At 39.2% G+C, this 16,246-nt stretch overlaps 1 protein-coding gene across 38 annotated transcripts in view; it reads left to right on the top strand.

Annotated features, from left to right (window-relative positions):
- Positions 1-16,246, top strand: part of madd (MAP-kinase activating death domain) — a 69,452-nt gene that overhangs the window by 48,795 nt on the left and 4,411 nt on the right. For 4 of the 38 annotated variants that reach the window (XM_053492536.1, XM_053492545.1, XM_053492538.1 and 1 more), the window contains 18 exons: positions 1,202-1,310; positions 1,513-1,699; positions 2,402-2,552; positions 2,999-3,202; positions 4,356-4,412; positions 6,131-6,231; positions 6,311-6,394; positions 7,239-7,397; positions 7,662-7,782; positions 8,212-8,274; positions 9,017-9,137; positions 9,223-9,328; positions 9,437-9,547; positions 10,703-10,810; positions 10,943-11,107; positions 11,281-11,353; positions 12,445-12,551; positions 16,017-16,086. In XM_053492536.1, coding sequence (XP_053348511.1) covers positions 1,202-1,310; positions 1,513-1,699; positions 2,402-2,552; positions 2,999-3,202; positions 4,356-4,412; positions 6,131-6,231; positions 6,311-6,394; positions 7,239-7,397; positions 7,662-7,782; positions 8,212-8,274; positions 9,017-9,137; positions 9,223-9,328; positions 9,437-9,547; positions 10,703-10,810; positions 10,943-11,107; positions 11,281-11,353; positions 12,445-12,551; positions 16,017-16,086 — 2,097 coding nt within the window. The remainder of the gene's footprint in view (positions 1-1,201; positions 1,311-1,512; positions 1,700-2,401; positions 2,553-2,998; positions 3,203-4,355; positions 4,413-6,130; positions 6,232-6,310; positions 6,395-7,238; positions 7,398-7,661; positions 7,783-8,211; positions 8,275-9,016; positions 9,138-9,222; positions 9,329-9,436; positions 9,548-10,702; positions 10,811-10,942; positions 11,108-11,280; positions 11,354-12,444; positions 12,552-16,016; positions 16,087-16,246) is intronic. The other 34 variants (XM_053492562.1, XM_053492565.1, XM_053492554.1 and 31 more) reach the window with 12 other exon arrangements.

The raw sequence follows: 16,246 nt of genomic DNA, 5'->3' as shown, positions 1-16,246 counted from the left end.
TTGTTTTTTCCTTTCTTTAATGTCTGCTTCAAACTTTAGCCTGGAATAAAAGTTTATTAAAGACAATGCATCACTAAAAAATAACATGTAAGGAAGACAATGGAAGCATTGCAGTCATTCAGAAACGTATTTGTTTTTTTCCTACAGCTCCTGAAGCAATATTAATCCATCCTTTGGATAGGTATTATTTTCCTGTACTTTTTGATAAGGGGTAATTTAAACAATACTAATATTTTTAAGAGGAATGAATAAATGCTGCAAAAAAAAAAACACATCTTCAAGCGACCAGTATGCTCTATTGTTCAACCCCAGCTTTACTCTCACTTTTTTTTTTCTTTTTTTTTTTAAAGATTTAATACAATTTCATCATTCCTCCGAAGCTTTGGCTATTGAATCTTTCCTTTTTCAAATCTGAAACATGTAATAGATTTTCCTGTTCCATAAGGACAGGTCTTTAAATAAAAGAGTTTCCGCTACAAAAAATACACACCCATAGCATGAGGTGTACTGTACGTATTTAATTGGGCTCAACCCAACATGTGATCCACCCACACATTAACACTGACAGTATGCCAAGGTGCTTCGCTCATCAGGGCATTTATATACCAGCTGCCTAGGAAAATGTGTGGTTTGATCATGTGAACAGTTTGTTTTCTACTATGATACTATTTTGTTTATGTTCTCTGTCCGCATGAGTTGTACAACTTGTCACATGACATTGTTGCCATGCAGACTTTTTTTCTCACTCACTTGCTTCTTTCTTTGCTCGTCCTTCTTATTTTGCTTTCCGTGTGTGTGTGTGTGTGTGTGTGTGTGTGTGTGTCTGTGTGTCTGTGTGTCTGTGTGTGTGCATGCGTGCGTGCGTGCGAGAGAGAGAGATTCATAGCCATACCTATAGTCTGTTTTAATTGTCTTTGTGTCTGTTATACCAACTACAGCCCTGCTGGCTCTACTGCAGCGTGCGACATGAATCTGACTGAGAAAAGTGAATCTGTGCTTTTAATTCTTAAATCTCTGTTTGTCTGTGTGCAGTATTCTATATAAAACACAGAAGTGAAGCGTGTATATGTGCACATGGTGTGATCTTTGCATTGCATATACTTCCAGCTTTAATTTGCAGTGAATGGATCTTGTGTTTAATCACGCATTTCTTGTGTGCTTGATCAGTATGCGGTAGTGATTTTAGTTGTGCTTTTATCAGGCTCCCGTGGTCCTCGGGCGCTGGTGGATCAAAAGTCCTCGGTGATTAAGCACAGTCCCACCGTAAAGAGAGAGCCACCTTCGCCCCAAGGTCGCGCCAACAACACCAGGTAACATGCTTCACACACGACATACCAGGCCATCTCTAAGCCTGTGGTGTATTCTACAAAATCACGCAATTGGCTTGGTTAACAGTACAACCACCATAAATTCAGAAGCTGTCTGAGAGAACAGAGCTTGGACACACAATGACCGTAACGGCTGGCAATGACCGGCTTTAAACAATGACGTTGTTCTCGTTTGTGTGTTCAGTGAAAATCAGCATTTCCTAAAGGATGTAGTGCTGAGCGTGTTGGATGGCCAGGGTGTTGGTTGGCTCAACATGAAGAAGGTCCGCCGTCTACTGGAAAATGAGCAGCTGCGTGTCTTCATGCTTAGCAAGCTCAATCGCGCCGTCCAGTCAGAGGAGGACGCTCGGCAAGAAGTCGTCAGAGACGTGGTGAGTCACCTGAGCATAGACCGTACGAGTGTTGTAAGACAGTTAGTGCGGTAAATCTTCTCCTCCCTCCTCTATGTTTTTATACAGTACAATTACCCAAATGTTTATATAGTCAAAGGTTTGGACACACCTTCTAATTCAGTGGGGTTTTATTTCTTTCTACATTTTAAAACAGTGCTGAAGGCGTTCGAAATGTGCAATAATCTTCATTGAACAGTTGATATTAAAATGTTTCTGCTACTTATGCTTTTTAAAGCCTTCATAACAGCTCTAATCCGAGGTGCTGTTTGTTGATTGTTGATTTTTGAGGCTGTTAACTATAAATGAACTTCTCTTTAGCAGAGGTTTGTTTCGGTCTTGCTTTTCTGGGATGGTCTTCATAAGAGACAGGAGAGTTTCATCCTGGTGTTTAAAGGGTTTTGCAAATGCACTTTGTTCTTACAAGAACTATTCCAAAACAGCCGACCTTCCTGCCTTAAAATAACAACTGTTCTTGTTGTTATAGACTGTATATATTATTTATATTATATTATATAATGACATAATTCCATATGTGGAATAATGTTTTATAGTTTTGAAATCTTCAGTAATGGTTCTATAATGTAGAAAATAAATCACTAAACAAAAACAATAAATTAGAAGGTGTGTACAAACTTTTGACTGGTACTGTATACATATCTAATGTTTGTGTATGTATCATAGGAGATCAGCAGAAAGGTGTATAAAGGCATGTTGGACCTGCTAAAATGCACAGTTTCCAGTCTGGAGCACTCCTACACTAATGCAGGCCTAGGCGGCATGGCCAGTGTGTTCAGCCTGTTAGAAATCGCACAAACACACTACCAAACCAAAGGTAACGTACTGTACAAGAACCAATTGATATCTTACCTTTGTGTTTCCAAAATTACTATGTTGAAGTCTTGCTATTAAAAAAAATAATAAAAAATTTAATCGGAGTGAAATATTTGAAGTTGTTGTGTCTCTTAGGTTGAATATGTTGGTATTCTCTAATAAACAATGTTAATATATTATCATGGCTTTAGAAATTATTATTGAAAAAAAAAAAGATCAGCAGCATTATTGTGCTAATTCTGAAATTTCAGCGGGGCTTTTCCCTCATCATCTGAGGTTGGTTCTTTCCTGCTGGTTTCTCTGTTCCTCTTATGTGACGTTAATCAAGTCACTCTCTCTCTTTAAATCCACCACCTGTCTTTTGTTGAATTTCCTCCCTCTGATCTGTGTTCCTTGTTGATGTCTTTGTATGTATGTCATTTCACATGACGCCTCCCTACGGCACAGAGCCAGAGAAGCGAAAGCGGAGTCCCACGGACGGGGCGAGCAGTCCGGGCAGTAAGGAGAGCCCGTCTGTCCGCATTGAGAGTGCCAGAGCGGCAGGCGTGCTCCTGATGCCCAGGATTCAGCTGCCAGCCCCTCCCTCTGGGAAAGGGGCACGCCAGTTTGACACCCGGAGTCTGAACGAAGAGAATTTTATTGCTTCTATTGGTGTGTAAACCTCAGCCCCCCCCTGCATGTGCCTCCCTGCTTGTTAGACCACCTGACCTAAAGGGACGATCTCAGTCTTTTGTTCGGGCCTTAAGTGAAATCCTTTATTCCACTAAGTGTCTGCACCATGGTTATACCGAGCACTTAATATTATTAATACTGCATTGATTAGATTTGATTAGAATAAATCGTTCCTCTGTTTTTTTTTTTTTTTGAGTAAGTCAGTTATTGAACCTGTTCTGAAATCACTAACCTGGTGTAGACTCATTAATGGATTATTGGAATGATCAGCGCCCAGTGTGTTTGAACCTCCCCACTGGAATGGTATTGGTTTTATACAGGTATTGGACTCCCTGTTTGCCCAGATTCCCCTCTGAACCCACTGGATGCATGTTAGAGTAAGTTTCCTTTATGCCACAAACCTGCCGCTGTGTGTCATGGAAAGCTAGGACTTTGGCAGTCCTGGGCTGTACCACTGCTCTCTCCCCCCTTTCCTTTCTGTGAAAAAAAAGGCCCTCTCTGTCTCGCCTTCCCAGCATGATCTCTTTAGAACACTCCTCCCCTGTAAACAGCCTCAGGATTAACATTGGATCAGAGCTGCTTTGGCTCAGTTCGAGGCCACCGTTTGGTGTTCATATCCGGGTCTGTGTACAGGGGAGACAATTCCTACTCCCTAACTTTCCCTTGTCTGTCCTTTGGTAAAAGATGCACCTTCAATTCTACAGAATGTCTCTGCGATTGCTCTTCCTGCTTCTGCAGCATCCCATTCCACTTATGCAGACACTGTCTTTATGACCGCAGTAGTCCGAGTGTCTTTCCAGGATCAGAGTTTATAGCTCAGGATGCTTTGTAATGTCACCTAAATGGCTATGACTGGGTCATGTGTGTAGAACAGAATTTACTCTGATAGCGTACAGTTGAGTACAGCTTTGTGTGAACATTACAAAACTTCATCTTGGAAAGTGACACTTTGCATTGTTAAGGGTTATTTTAAAATCTTATCATTCTTTTTATTTTGTTTTTTTATTATTATTATTTTCTTTCATTTTTAAACAAAACTGCTCATCCTCCAATCCTCCATATCTGACAATTCAATCAGCTTTCTGACTCTCTCTATGTCTTTCTCTCCTTGCTTGCAATGCATCTTGGGTAGAATTGTGGAGCAAGCACCAGGATAACAGAAAGCAAAAAGCTATGGAAAAAGAACAGAGTAAGATCACTTCCCTAAGCACCCAATTAGAATTCCCAACCTGCAAACTATCAATGAAATCCTGTGTTACAGTGAGGGGAAAACTCGAACCTGTCCCTATTATGTCTCTGCTCAGAAAGACATTGTACAGTCACATGGCCCAAAATTAAAATGTCTTGAATGCTAGAAATATTTTTCAGAACTTTTTAAGTAATATTGTGTTGGATGTTTTTTTTTTTTCCTTTGAAAGTTTAATTACATTTTCTTATAACATATTATTACTTATTGAGAAGTTGCTTGTAGTACGGGGAGGTATGAACAAAAATGACATTCTTTAAGTGTATTTACTTGTTAAATATGCAGACATGTGCAAAGTTAAGTTTTTTTTTTCTTTCTTTTAAAGTTTTCTTGGAGGGATAATTGTTAAATTTCCAACCATTGTATTTAGGTGCAAAGCCTTTTTTGCCCCACTCTGTTAAAAAAAAAAAAAGAGAGATTGTTTTGTTCTTTAGCTATAGAGAATACACTTATGTCTCTGATGATCTCTTGATGACTTTTTCTTCTTCTGTGGCAGTACACTAGTGCTGCTCCTTTGCAAAACAGAGATTACCATCATATTGGCACACTACTGGCAGCCAAGCTTTGTCTCCCTTTTCCTGTGTTTGACTGACTGATTGTGTGTTTGCCTGCATGTATGACTGCTTTTGTCTGTGTGAACCTGTGATAAGGTAGCACTATGGTGAACAAACTGGTCTTGTGAAAATCCCTTTGTTTTTTTGTTTTTTTAAGTGACATGGCTCTTGTATGGATAGGTGCTACATTGGGTGCTTGGTAAAGATTGACGGTTGTGTGTTTAGACTGGCACAGTCCCTTAAGTGGAACTGGTTTAGAAAAAAAAAAAATCGAAGATAAACCTTTATTAGTCATTGCCAGTACAAATAGGGCCAGTTTAAATGGTAACAGCATGGAGTGAGGTAGACACCTTTGGCTCTTGTTTATCAACAACAGATGTAAACTCACTGATTGAATCTGATCACTCAGTCCAGGTTTTTTCATCACTCCAAATATGATAAAAAGGTCACATGGGCGCAAATGATCTCATTGATTTAACATGAATAGAATACGCCCTATTTGTTTATCCTGCTATATAAATTTGACGCACCCCATTATCCCTTCGTATACAATTATATGAAACGTATCCCATTCTTCTGTAATTATTCATCATTATTTAGATCCCAGTCAGGTACGTTCAGTTTTTTCCAATTTACAACCACTCAATTATGCCAACGATGAAATGATATAACTAAATAAAAACCCTCCCTTTGGGATATGTAATTTATATACAACATGATTTGACATTGTTCAAGATTGATGAATAAGAGCCAGTGTTTTCCTTTAAATAAAAGTTGTGGGAACACTATTGCCAGACAACAGGGACATATGGAGTCCAACTGATGTGTAAGGTGAGCCGTGATGAGGTTATGTCCATAGAAACCAGACAGAGTCATAAGTAACATGATCGCTTCTTTCAGATATGTTGTTAAATTGCTATGAAAATGATGAAATAAGGTTGTTAATTATATAGTCATTGAATAAATAATAAAATAACACAAAATAAACACATTTCCAAGCATCCAGTGTAGGTCCCATTCTTAGGCTTGTTTGTAGTCATTGGACATTTCCCAGGCTTCAGAGCAGGGAGCCTGATAAAGAATATACTGACTCTGTGTTTTCTGCAGGGGCAGATGGGACAAAACAGCGCCAAGAAGGTGGTGACACAGAGGAGAAGAAATCCCAGATCAGTGCGGACAGTGGCCTCAGCGTGACCTCAGGCTCTCAGGTGCGTGCGTGCATGAGTGAGAATGCATGAGAGATGGGAACTAAAGAATTTGTCTTTAACAATTCGCATCTGTGTCCAGAAGAGTGATACGGAGTCGTTGGCGAGTTCAGAGCCTCCAGTTTTGACGAGGAGTACCAGTCAGGACTCTGAGGCCAGCACAGTGGTAGGGCACGACCAACCCTGAGTCACTACACATTAGCGCAGGCAGCATCAATTTCACTATTTAAGTGCTATTCGAATTGTATAAATGTGTATGTAGGGCCCATTTGAATGCACACTAGGCATTTTACTGTACCAGGCAAAATGTTACCACAAGTTTTGGTTTAAGATGCGAAGGGCTGTTCTGGAACAGGTATTACAATTGTCAAGCGCATTTGCAAAACCCATCAAGCACCAAGATGAAATTGGCTCTCATGAAGACCTTCCCAGGAGACGAGAAGTGCATTTAGAGTTAACAGCCTCATACAATCGCCAATTAACAAACAGCACCTCAGATTATAGCCGTTATGAAGGCTTTACAGAGCAGAAGTAAGACACATCGCAATATCAACTGTTCAAAGGAGATCATTGCATATTTTGGATGTCTTCAGCACTTAAAATAAGAAATAAAAGTCAGAAAAGACCATGGAATTAGAAGGTGTGTCCAAACTTTTGACTGGTAGTGTGAATGTTATAGAAATGTCTCGTACAACATTTTTGTGTGGACAGACTGATAAAGATTTTGCTTAGATTTCATTAAAAATTGCACTTTTGACATTAGTGTGATTTCAGCTTTGTGACCATTGTGATCCTCTACCGTGTCTGTTACAGTAACTTCTCTTTCTACCCGACTACATTATTAACCTAAAATGCTTTTTGTACCCCTAAGGTTGCTATATTTTTATACTTATAATAAAATAATCATTAAATATTTTCTTTAAATATTCATGAATACACTCCTTTCTCATGTTTCTCATGAAGTCCATGGTGTTGTGATCCGATCATGAACTTTGTCTTCTGTTCTACAGGTGAGTAACAGCTCAGGTGAGACACTGGGGGCTGACAGTGACTTGAGCAGCACAGCAGGAGACGGACTGAGTGGCCGTCCCTCTCCTCACCTCGCTTTATCTCGCTCCACTCTCTCAGACAGTGAGATCGAGACAAACCCTGCCACCAGCTCAGTGTTTGTGAGTGTCAATACAATTATCTTAGTGCCCTTAGTTTCCCCATCACTCTAAGGTCATGATCCAGATTAATTCCCTTGATTTGTTTGCTTATTATTTGGGGGGAAAAAACACTTAAACTGTATGTATTGGCTTTACAGGACTGTAACCCTGGGATAGCCAGTCTAGTGTAGCATTTTTCACTACTCCAGTTGTGTACATTTTAATGTTTTGCTTAAACTACTCAAAGCCGGAAATCAGTATACTGTAATCATTTTACTCTCTCAGGGAAAGACCCATAAGCTGAAGCCAGGTGTGAAGGAACCTGTTGGGGGTGTGGCTAAGGGAACACCTGTTCTGCCCCTTGAAGATCTCAGCCTGAGGATCTACCTGTGCGAGGGGCTTCTAGGTAGGACTTTTGTCATTTTTACCCCAACTCTTCTTCCTGCAGACCTTCTTTAGCCCTCTTTCAAATTTCCCTCAATGTTTTTTTTCTTCTTCTTCTTAATTTTTTTTCAGTTAATCATGGCTTCTTTTGTTTTTCTGTACTGTTGTAAACAGTTAGTTTTTAAGGTTTTTTTTGTTGTTGCCTAAATTACATAGCTGAGGCAAAGACTTCTTATTGTCGTCTTTGGCGCTATTCTACCATCCTCCATCTTTGTTTGCCGTGTAGTTTATATACTGTGTATGGAGTATCGCTTGTTCGAACCTCTGTAACGCTGTACAGATTGTTGTCTACACTCTAATGCACTAACCCTACTTTAATCTGCTCTGCTGCCCTGCCCTCTTGCTCCTTTTTCCTCTTTCCCGCTCTTCTGTTTCTCTTAATGCGGCAAAGGGAGAGATAAGAGTTCAGTGTGGGATCAGCTGGAGGACGCTGCCATGGAAACCTTCTCTCTGAGTAGGGTCTAACTTTAAATAATGACCTGGGATATATATATGTGTGTGGGGGGTGTTTGTGTGTGTGGATGTGTGCATGAGAGTGTCGTTGCATGGGCCGGAACGGTATATAAAGCATGTACTGATGCTTGGGAGGTGTTTGCGTATACGTGTGTATGTGTACACAATATGGCTGGTGATCAATTTAGAATTTGTGATGCAGTGACCATAATAACTGGCCAGTAGCATTATTGCTATTAGTATGAAAATTAAAATTCTCCCGACTGCACCAGAAATAACTTGCCAAAAGGCTTTGAAGCCATCACAGAACGTTGTATTTTATTCAATAAAATTTCATTTAAATTTAAATCTTCTATTAAAGCTTCTTTGCAGTGTGCACTTATAGTAAATGAACTGAGAAATTGCAATCATTGTGTGTGAATTGTTGAATGCTTTGATGTATGTATTGGTAACTTGTACAGTACTGTATGTTATCAGTACATAAAGCTATAATTTATGCATGATCGTTGAAGCCATTGTTCTTAAAATGAGGGGGTGATTAACAGTCATAAAGTATGAGTGCTGTGTGAAATAGCACCTTCAGTCTTTTATTAAAAAATGTGTTGTTTTGTTGCTGATAAACTCCGACGTGCCGTGCCGCAGTGGCATTTGTGAGGACGGCTGTTTCGATCTGGCACTCGGCTCATGTCGTAAGTGTTAACTATCTCACAATATAACGTGTTAGTGTGTGATCATGTTTATAGGTAAGGAACGCTCTACTCTGTGGGACCAAGTCCAGTTTTGGGAGGACGCATTCCTGGATGCTGTAATGCTTGAAAGAGAGGGGATGGGTATGGACCAGGGCCCGCAGGAGATGATTGACAGGTATGATGAGTGAATATTGATTTTGTAACAGAGGTAAATGTAGTGTTTTTTGAGTAACCAAGCTTTTCTGTGTGTCTCTAATCAGGTACCTGTCATTGGGTGAGCATGACCGTAAGAGACTAGAGGATGATGAGGACAGACTGCTGGCCAACCTCTTGCACAACATGATAGCCTATATGCTTATGATGAAGGTGCAGATTTGTTTATTTATTTATTTATTTTGGCTACCTGCAGAGACACGATCTCGCAGTCGAGTCATTATGTAATGTTTGCTTCGAATGTGTATACATTTTGTCTAGGTGGCTAAGAATGACATCAGGAAGAAGGTTCGTCGTCTGATGGGGAAGTCTCACATCGGTTTGACGTACAGTCAAGAGATCAATGAGGTCTTGGACCGCCTGACACAGATGGTACGAACCAGTCTAGTCCAATGCTTCTCCTTATATCTGCTTTAGCTTTTCTCCTTCTGCGTCCCTTAATACTGAAATTTCGGCAGTGTAAAGAAGTATCCCTGTTGACTTTACAGGTGCTAATCTGCGATTATATTTCTGTCCGATTTCCGTGATCCTTTCGGCTTAAAAGGGATTAAAAAGTCAGAAATGTGTAAACATTTTTTGCCAATGATAAAAAGGATTAGTTTTAATGGTAAAATAATTAAATTTGCTCCTTAATTAATTTACTTTCCTCATTGCATTTTAATTTCATAATTTCAAGTCCCCTAGAATGTCGAGTCAAGTAAGCTTTTATTGTCATTTGAACCATATTCAGTTTAGTACACAGTATAACGAAAAAATTTTCTTCCAAGGTGCTACATATACTGTACAACATAAATTAACAAAACTAACAATCCAACTAAAGAAACCAAATTAGCTGAATAGCTGAGCCAAGACAGACTGACATTTTTAGTCTAAATTCTATACAATAAACTAAAGTGCATTAGCAAATGTGCAAACAAGTGCGACAAAGTGACAACAGGACGCTTTATGGTGATGAGGTAATGAGTTGATGTAGTGGGAGGAGAAACAGTAAAACATTTCTTTTAAGTAGCAGCGAAGATGGAAAATATTGTGCAAAATAGCAATTACAGGTTGGTATAAACAATTGTTAGATGGTTATCAGTTCAGTCCCAGTGTTTTTCAATTAGTTGAGTTTATCTAAGTGATTGTATGTGTGTGTAATCGGACACAATAATGTAAGGTGTATAGTTAGATGTGACCATGACATGTTAGATGTTGACATGACCTATAATACGCCAGATATCCTCTTTTTTTTTTGTCATCATCAAATTCATCATTGCATCGTGAGAACACTGCTGTAATGCTAAATCATTTCAATCCTCAATGTAAGAAGCACATAAATATTTTATTGCTTGAGATGAGAAATCATACTGTGCACAATGAAGACACTATTTCATTAGAAATGTTTCTTCCTTCTGATTCTGACATGTCTCATTTCGTTCATGAGTCACGAAGACAAGAAGAAGAAAAAAAAGATGATGGAATGAAACAATCCCCGCAAATCGTATTAAAGTTTACAAGCGAGATCATTATGTTTCATCGTTGTAGAATGGAAGGGAACTCCCCATAAGGCCGAGTGGTAGTCGCCATATAAAGAAGCAGACTTTTGTGGTGCATGCTGGGACTGATACCACAGGAGACATATTCTTCATGGAGGTATGTGTATGTACAAGTAGAAAAGTACACACAAGTTCTGATCTACTCATTTTAACAATGTACAAGTTAATTTCTGTAAACTGATCATCCTCTCGTGTGTGTGTGTGTGTGTGTGTGTGTGTGTGAGAGCAGGTGTGTGATGACTGCATCGTGCTACGCAGTAACATCGGGACAGTGTATGAACGCTGGTGGTACGAAAAGCTGATCAATATGACCTACTGTCCCAAGACCAAAGTGCTGTGTCTGTGGAGGAGGAATGGACTGGAGACACAGCTTAACAAGTTCTACACGAAAAAGGTCAGAACACACGCACATGTTTGAGGGTAAATTAAACTCAACATGGTTCCAGCTGACATAGTGGGCTGCTGCGGTTGTGTGTGTGTGTGTGTGTGGGTCTGCTTAAAAATGATCAAATGTGCAATAAATCTGTTTTATTTACTACGTGTTTCATTGTCATTCTATCTGTTTAGTGTCGCGAGCTGTACTACTGTGTCAAAGACAGCATGGAACGTGCAGCAGCAAGACAGCAAAGCATTAAGCCAGGTATGGCGTGTCTTGAGAGACTGCGTAAGTCGACTATTTGTTTACGATGATATTTTACTCATTATCAAATACACTTTAGTGTAGTGGTGGTGAAAAATGTAAATAGATTCTACTTGTGTACATTTAAAATGCCTTGTGATCTCAGTGTAAACACAGCCGCCATTTAGAGTTGTTAGCAAACCTTACCTCAACAAACAGAAACACGAACACACTGGAGTCACAAAAACAGGTTTTGGACAAGGTTCTGGAACAATATCAATCAGGGTTTGGGTATAAGCGAAATCTGAATGAATCAGCATTTTATAAAAACAATACTCCGACTATAAATAATATCTCATTGACGCCATCTAGAGCAACCTCACTCACTCATCGTCTACTTTGTCCTGTATACAGGTGGTCCCCAACTTACGAACGAGTTCCACTCCGGGAGCTCGTTCATAAGTCCGATTTGTTCTCAAGTCTGGCAAAGCGAGACTTGTACACCTTTGACACGAATATGCAATGTAAAGTATACCAATCCACTTGACTAAATCTTTGTCCTCTTTACCCACACTGCCATCATGTGGTCAAAAACCGAACTCTCACCTAAGGAAATAAATCTCACCGTGAAATGTTTGACTCTGCGTCTTTAAGTCGCGAGGGCAAATCCCGGATGCCGTTTTGTCTCGAAGCTGTTTTTTACTGCATTAGACTGTGAACTCTGTTTTGTTGAGGATTTTTTAATTAGGATTATTCACCATCAGTACAGCTTTACAGGACAGCCATTTTCTATCATCGTGCTACCGGACTGATTATTTGAAACCGGTGAGGCCGATTCATTTCTCCCGCAAAACATTCCTCCTGGACCCTGGAAGCGCAAGGCAGGATCTGTAAAAAATCAATGACTGGTTAAGGAGGGCATTAGTCAAAAAAAATCTGCTAAAACACCAGGGGTAACTGATAACATGGTGCTACCACTACCATGCTTCACTGTAGGCATGGTGTTCTCACTTAGATTCAGTGTCTGCCAAAGGTTAATTCTTTGGTCTCATCAAGGCTTTTTTCAAATATCTGCAAGATGAACAGAACATCAGCTTTTCCCTTTTTTTTAGGTCCAGAATTGGGAGGAGAGTTCCCTGTGCAGGATATGAAGTCAGGTGAAGGGGGTCTCCTGCAGGTCACCCTCGAGGGGATTAATCTCAAGTTCATGCACAGCCAGGTAGGAGGCCAAGTCAATGGCCCAGTGTACCATGCAAAGCATGTAAAAAGTCAATGCCCATCTCCTGCATATCCTCAAACTCCCACCCTTCCTCTCACATCTTTCACTCTGTCATTCTCACCCCTGTTCATTCTCTTGCTCCCCTGCCTTTTTCCATACTGTCTTTCTTAATGTTGCTGACGTCCTCAGAGAACTTCTTGAATCAAAAGAACTGAGATTTAAAAATATATCTGTTGTGCATCATAGGGCTGGCACAGTGATCATAAAAAAAAAAACAGATGTTATCCCCGATAACTTGTGATTCTTAGATTTGGATTTGTGTGAGGGATGAACTTCATCCCACTAAATAAAAATTGTGGTGCAGTTAAAAATACTTCGAGTCCCAGTGAAATCTCATAGTTCAGAGATAAATAAATACATGAATTCCTTTTGGTTACCACAGAGGTTCTTGAAGGACTAGCTCTACTTTTTTTATTTCATTTTTTTTTTTTTTGCTTTATTTGCTGGATATTTGTCTTTAAGTTGCTAAGTCACTAGCATATGTTTTGTTTTTTGTTTTTTTTAAGGTGCACATTACACATAAACTGTGTCAGTATTAACTGTTAACTGTCTTCACAGTGTGTGGATATGTGTTGGTGTGATTTTTGAAATGTTTTGGTATGTCTAAGGTAAGATATATAGGGGACATATGAGTCTAAGTGTGTGGGTCAGTGATTCACAATGCAGGTTATTGAGTAGAGTCAGGCCTGGAGTGTAGTGGTCTAAAAACGTTAATACATCTCACAATAGTTTTACTAGAAGTCTGAAAATTAGCCTTTTTAAGGTTAGTGAACTTTTGACACATGGGGATAAAAGTATTGCTTTTGACATCTGGGGGATTTTGTGTGAAATGAGATCTTTTTCTAATCAAAAGTGAAAAAAAGTTTTTTTTTTGTTTGTTTTTTTTAAATATATGAAATGCTGCTTATTCAACTAACAAAAATCCACAATTTTGGGGAGCATATAGGAGATGAGGTAAAACAAACAAAGCAAATACTACCCCCCCCCCCCCCAAAATTCAAAATCTGTCACGGATGTTAAAGTTAGTTAAGCTTTAATACAATTGCATTTTATCTAATTCCTTTTCATCCTCATCAAATCAGTCAATGAGCTCTTGTGCCATGCGGAAGGGGTGGATTCATCCTGGAAGAGGCCACTCCCATCAGAAATGTTACATCATAGGGAAAAAGACGTTCAGTCAGAAAGACTCATCACTCATCTGCATAAAAATATTAGTTAAATATAGTAAAATAAATTAATAATCCATTTAAATAATCACCAGCCTACAACCCTATATAGTATACTGATACTGCCTCTTTTTTCAGCAGTTTAAATCACAAGAAGACAATGTCACAGTTTAGCAAATGTTAGCTCCTAATTCTGTTTGTTTATACACAGCATTTTTGTTTAGGATTTTAAGCTAGACCTAACCTAGCATTACTGTAAATATGAACCAGTGTAGCAAGTAAAGGTTTTGGTCGACTTCCATCCGAACTGAATGATTTGTACAGTTTTTGATTAAAGATGAAGTGTCTCAGTTCGGGTGTGTAGTAGGTGAATGTCATGTAGGCGTCGTGTAGGTGCAGCTTCTGTTTGTTTCCCTGAGGTTGCCAGTCCGCACTGCTGGCGGAGGAGGCATGGAGGGCAATGGAGTGGGATTACAGCAAGGATTCAAAAACAACTCTGAACACTCGTTAATAAGACTTCTTTATTTTTGTATACATTTTTTTTGGTTATGTTTGTATTTTTTTTAGAATTATTTTTCTTGATTATTGGTTACTGATTTTTGGGGCGGGGGGGCGGGGGGGATGAGAGGGGGTGACGTAGTGCCACAGGGTGGTTTATTTTTATGCTCTTTTGTGCGATAATAATCCAAAGCGTTTCTCTCCCATGCTCTCTCTCCCTGCAAGGAGCGGAAGGTACACCACCTCTGCTGTCTTTGCTTGTTAGCGGGTCATGTTTTTTTCCCATTGGCTTTCTTTTCTTTTTCTTTTTCTCCATTTGTAGCTGTTGTAGCTGACCTCGGGTCTTTATTTCTTTTTTTATTTATTTTTCTGGTCTCTCATTTATTTTTATTTTTTTCTGTTTAGATGATGGAATTTTTCATGCGTGTTTCACATGGGCCTCAGACCATCTTGGTTTCCATTATTGTTACCATCTGCCATGTATACAAATATTTATACAGTTGCGGCACTTACTTTCGGTGCCAATTTGCTAGTAGTTACAGAATTTTTTTTTTCTTTTTTTCTTTTCTTTAACGCTGGGTGATCTAGGTCTGTTGTAATAATGCTTAATTAAGCAATATCACATGTGCGGGAGTGCTGTATTGTACTGCTGGATATCACGCAGCTGTGATGCAGTCATTTTATAAACAGTGCCCGCAAGCACCATTTATTATCTACAGATTGTGATTTATTTATTTAATTACCCAGTTTTTTTGCAGATATCCTATCGGCAGTGTAATTAACATGGCTGAAAGTAGTTTTAAATTCTTACCCGTACTACTGTGGGTACCCAAAATGTGAGGAGAATAAACCAAGGAGGTGGGGGACAGTCCTCTAAATATCATAAACATAAAGATTCCTAAATGAATGGGTTAATCCCAAAAAAAGCGTTTAATTTATAGTTATTGCGATAGGGTGTACAAGCCATTGTCTCACACACAGACACCAAGTAGTGCCCTTGATCCAGGGTTAAAGAGAGATAATTCCCGAGTTAGCTTTAAATCCATGAATAAAACATCACGGATGGTTCAGAGACTTAGCTGAACGACAGGCTGTTGTTTGTTTGTTTATTTGTTTTCTGTAAGATGATGTAAAGTTATCCTTGCAGAAAGTGTTTATGAATGTGGTTTTCAGCAAGCAGTTGCTCTCTCCTCACTACATATTGCAGACCTTACAGATCTACTTTTACCCACGCTGTTCACCGACAGTTAGTGTAATTAAGGACTGTAAAACCCCAGGGACATATGGGGCGATACATAAAGATAAAGATCCCAGTGCTGTTACTGTGAATTATCACTAACCGTAGAAAGCCATTTGGACGTCCAGTTAGATTTGCACGTTCTGAAATTAACTGTTGTATAATGAATTATAACACATGTGATTTGACATTTTGACTTTGCACATTCAGCTGTCATTCATTCGGCCCATGTTAGCTTCTCAGCATGGAAACTTCCTCTCTCTGTAGTCATTTTTTTTAGTTCTGGTAGCTTTGACAGAGCTTGCTTATTATGTGCTGTCTTCATTTTTTCCCTGTTTTACTGTCTACTGTTCGTCCAGGTTGTCATTTTTATCACTGTTTCGTTTTAATTTGACTATTTTTCTCTTTTTTTTTTCACAAGTGTGATTGAGTTGCTAACAGTGTGCTCTTTTGTTTTGTTTGTTTGTTTGTTTGTTTGTTTGTTTGTTTGTTTTTTCACTTTAGGTTTTCATAGAGCTGAATCACATTAAAAAGTGCAATACAGTGAAGGGAGTCTTTGTCCTGGAGGAATTTGGTAATTACCCCCATTCTGATTCTCGGCCTGTACGCGACACGGCAGTAAACCAAACTACAAAGTGTAATCACAGATCAGATCGGGATTAGTTCATGTGTCTGTGATGAACAGCTCTTAATGTATTTAACGTGGTGTTTATAGAGAAAGGTAGAATACCACA

This window comes from Clarias gariepinus, chromosome 3 (genome assembly GCF_024256425.1).
Source record: "Clarias gariepinus isolate MV-2021 ecotype Netherlands chromosome 3, CGAR_prim_01v2, whole genome shotgun sequence".
NCBI lineage: Eukaryota > Metazoa > Chordata > Actinopteri > Siluriformes > Clariidae > Clarias > Clarias gariepinus.
Note: the sequence above shows the minus strand (reverse complement) of the source record. Positions and strands in the feature narration are given on the sequence as shown.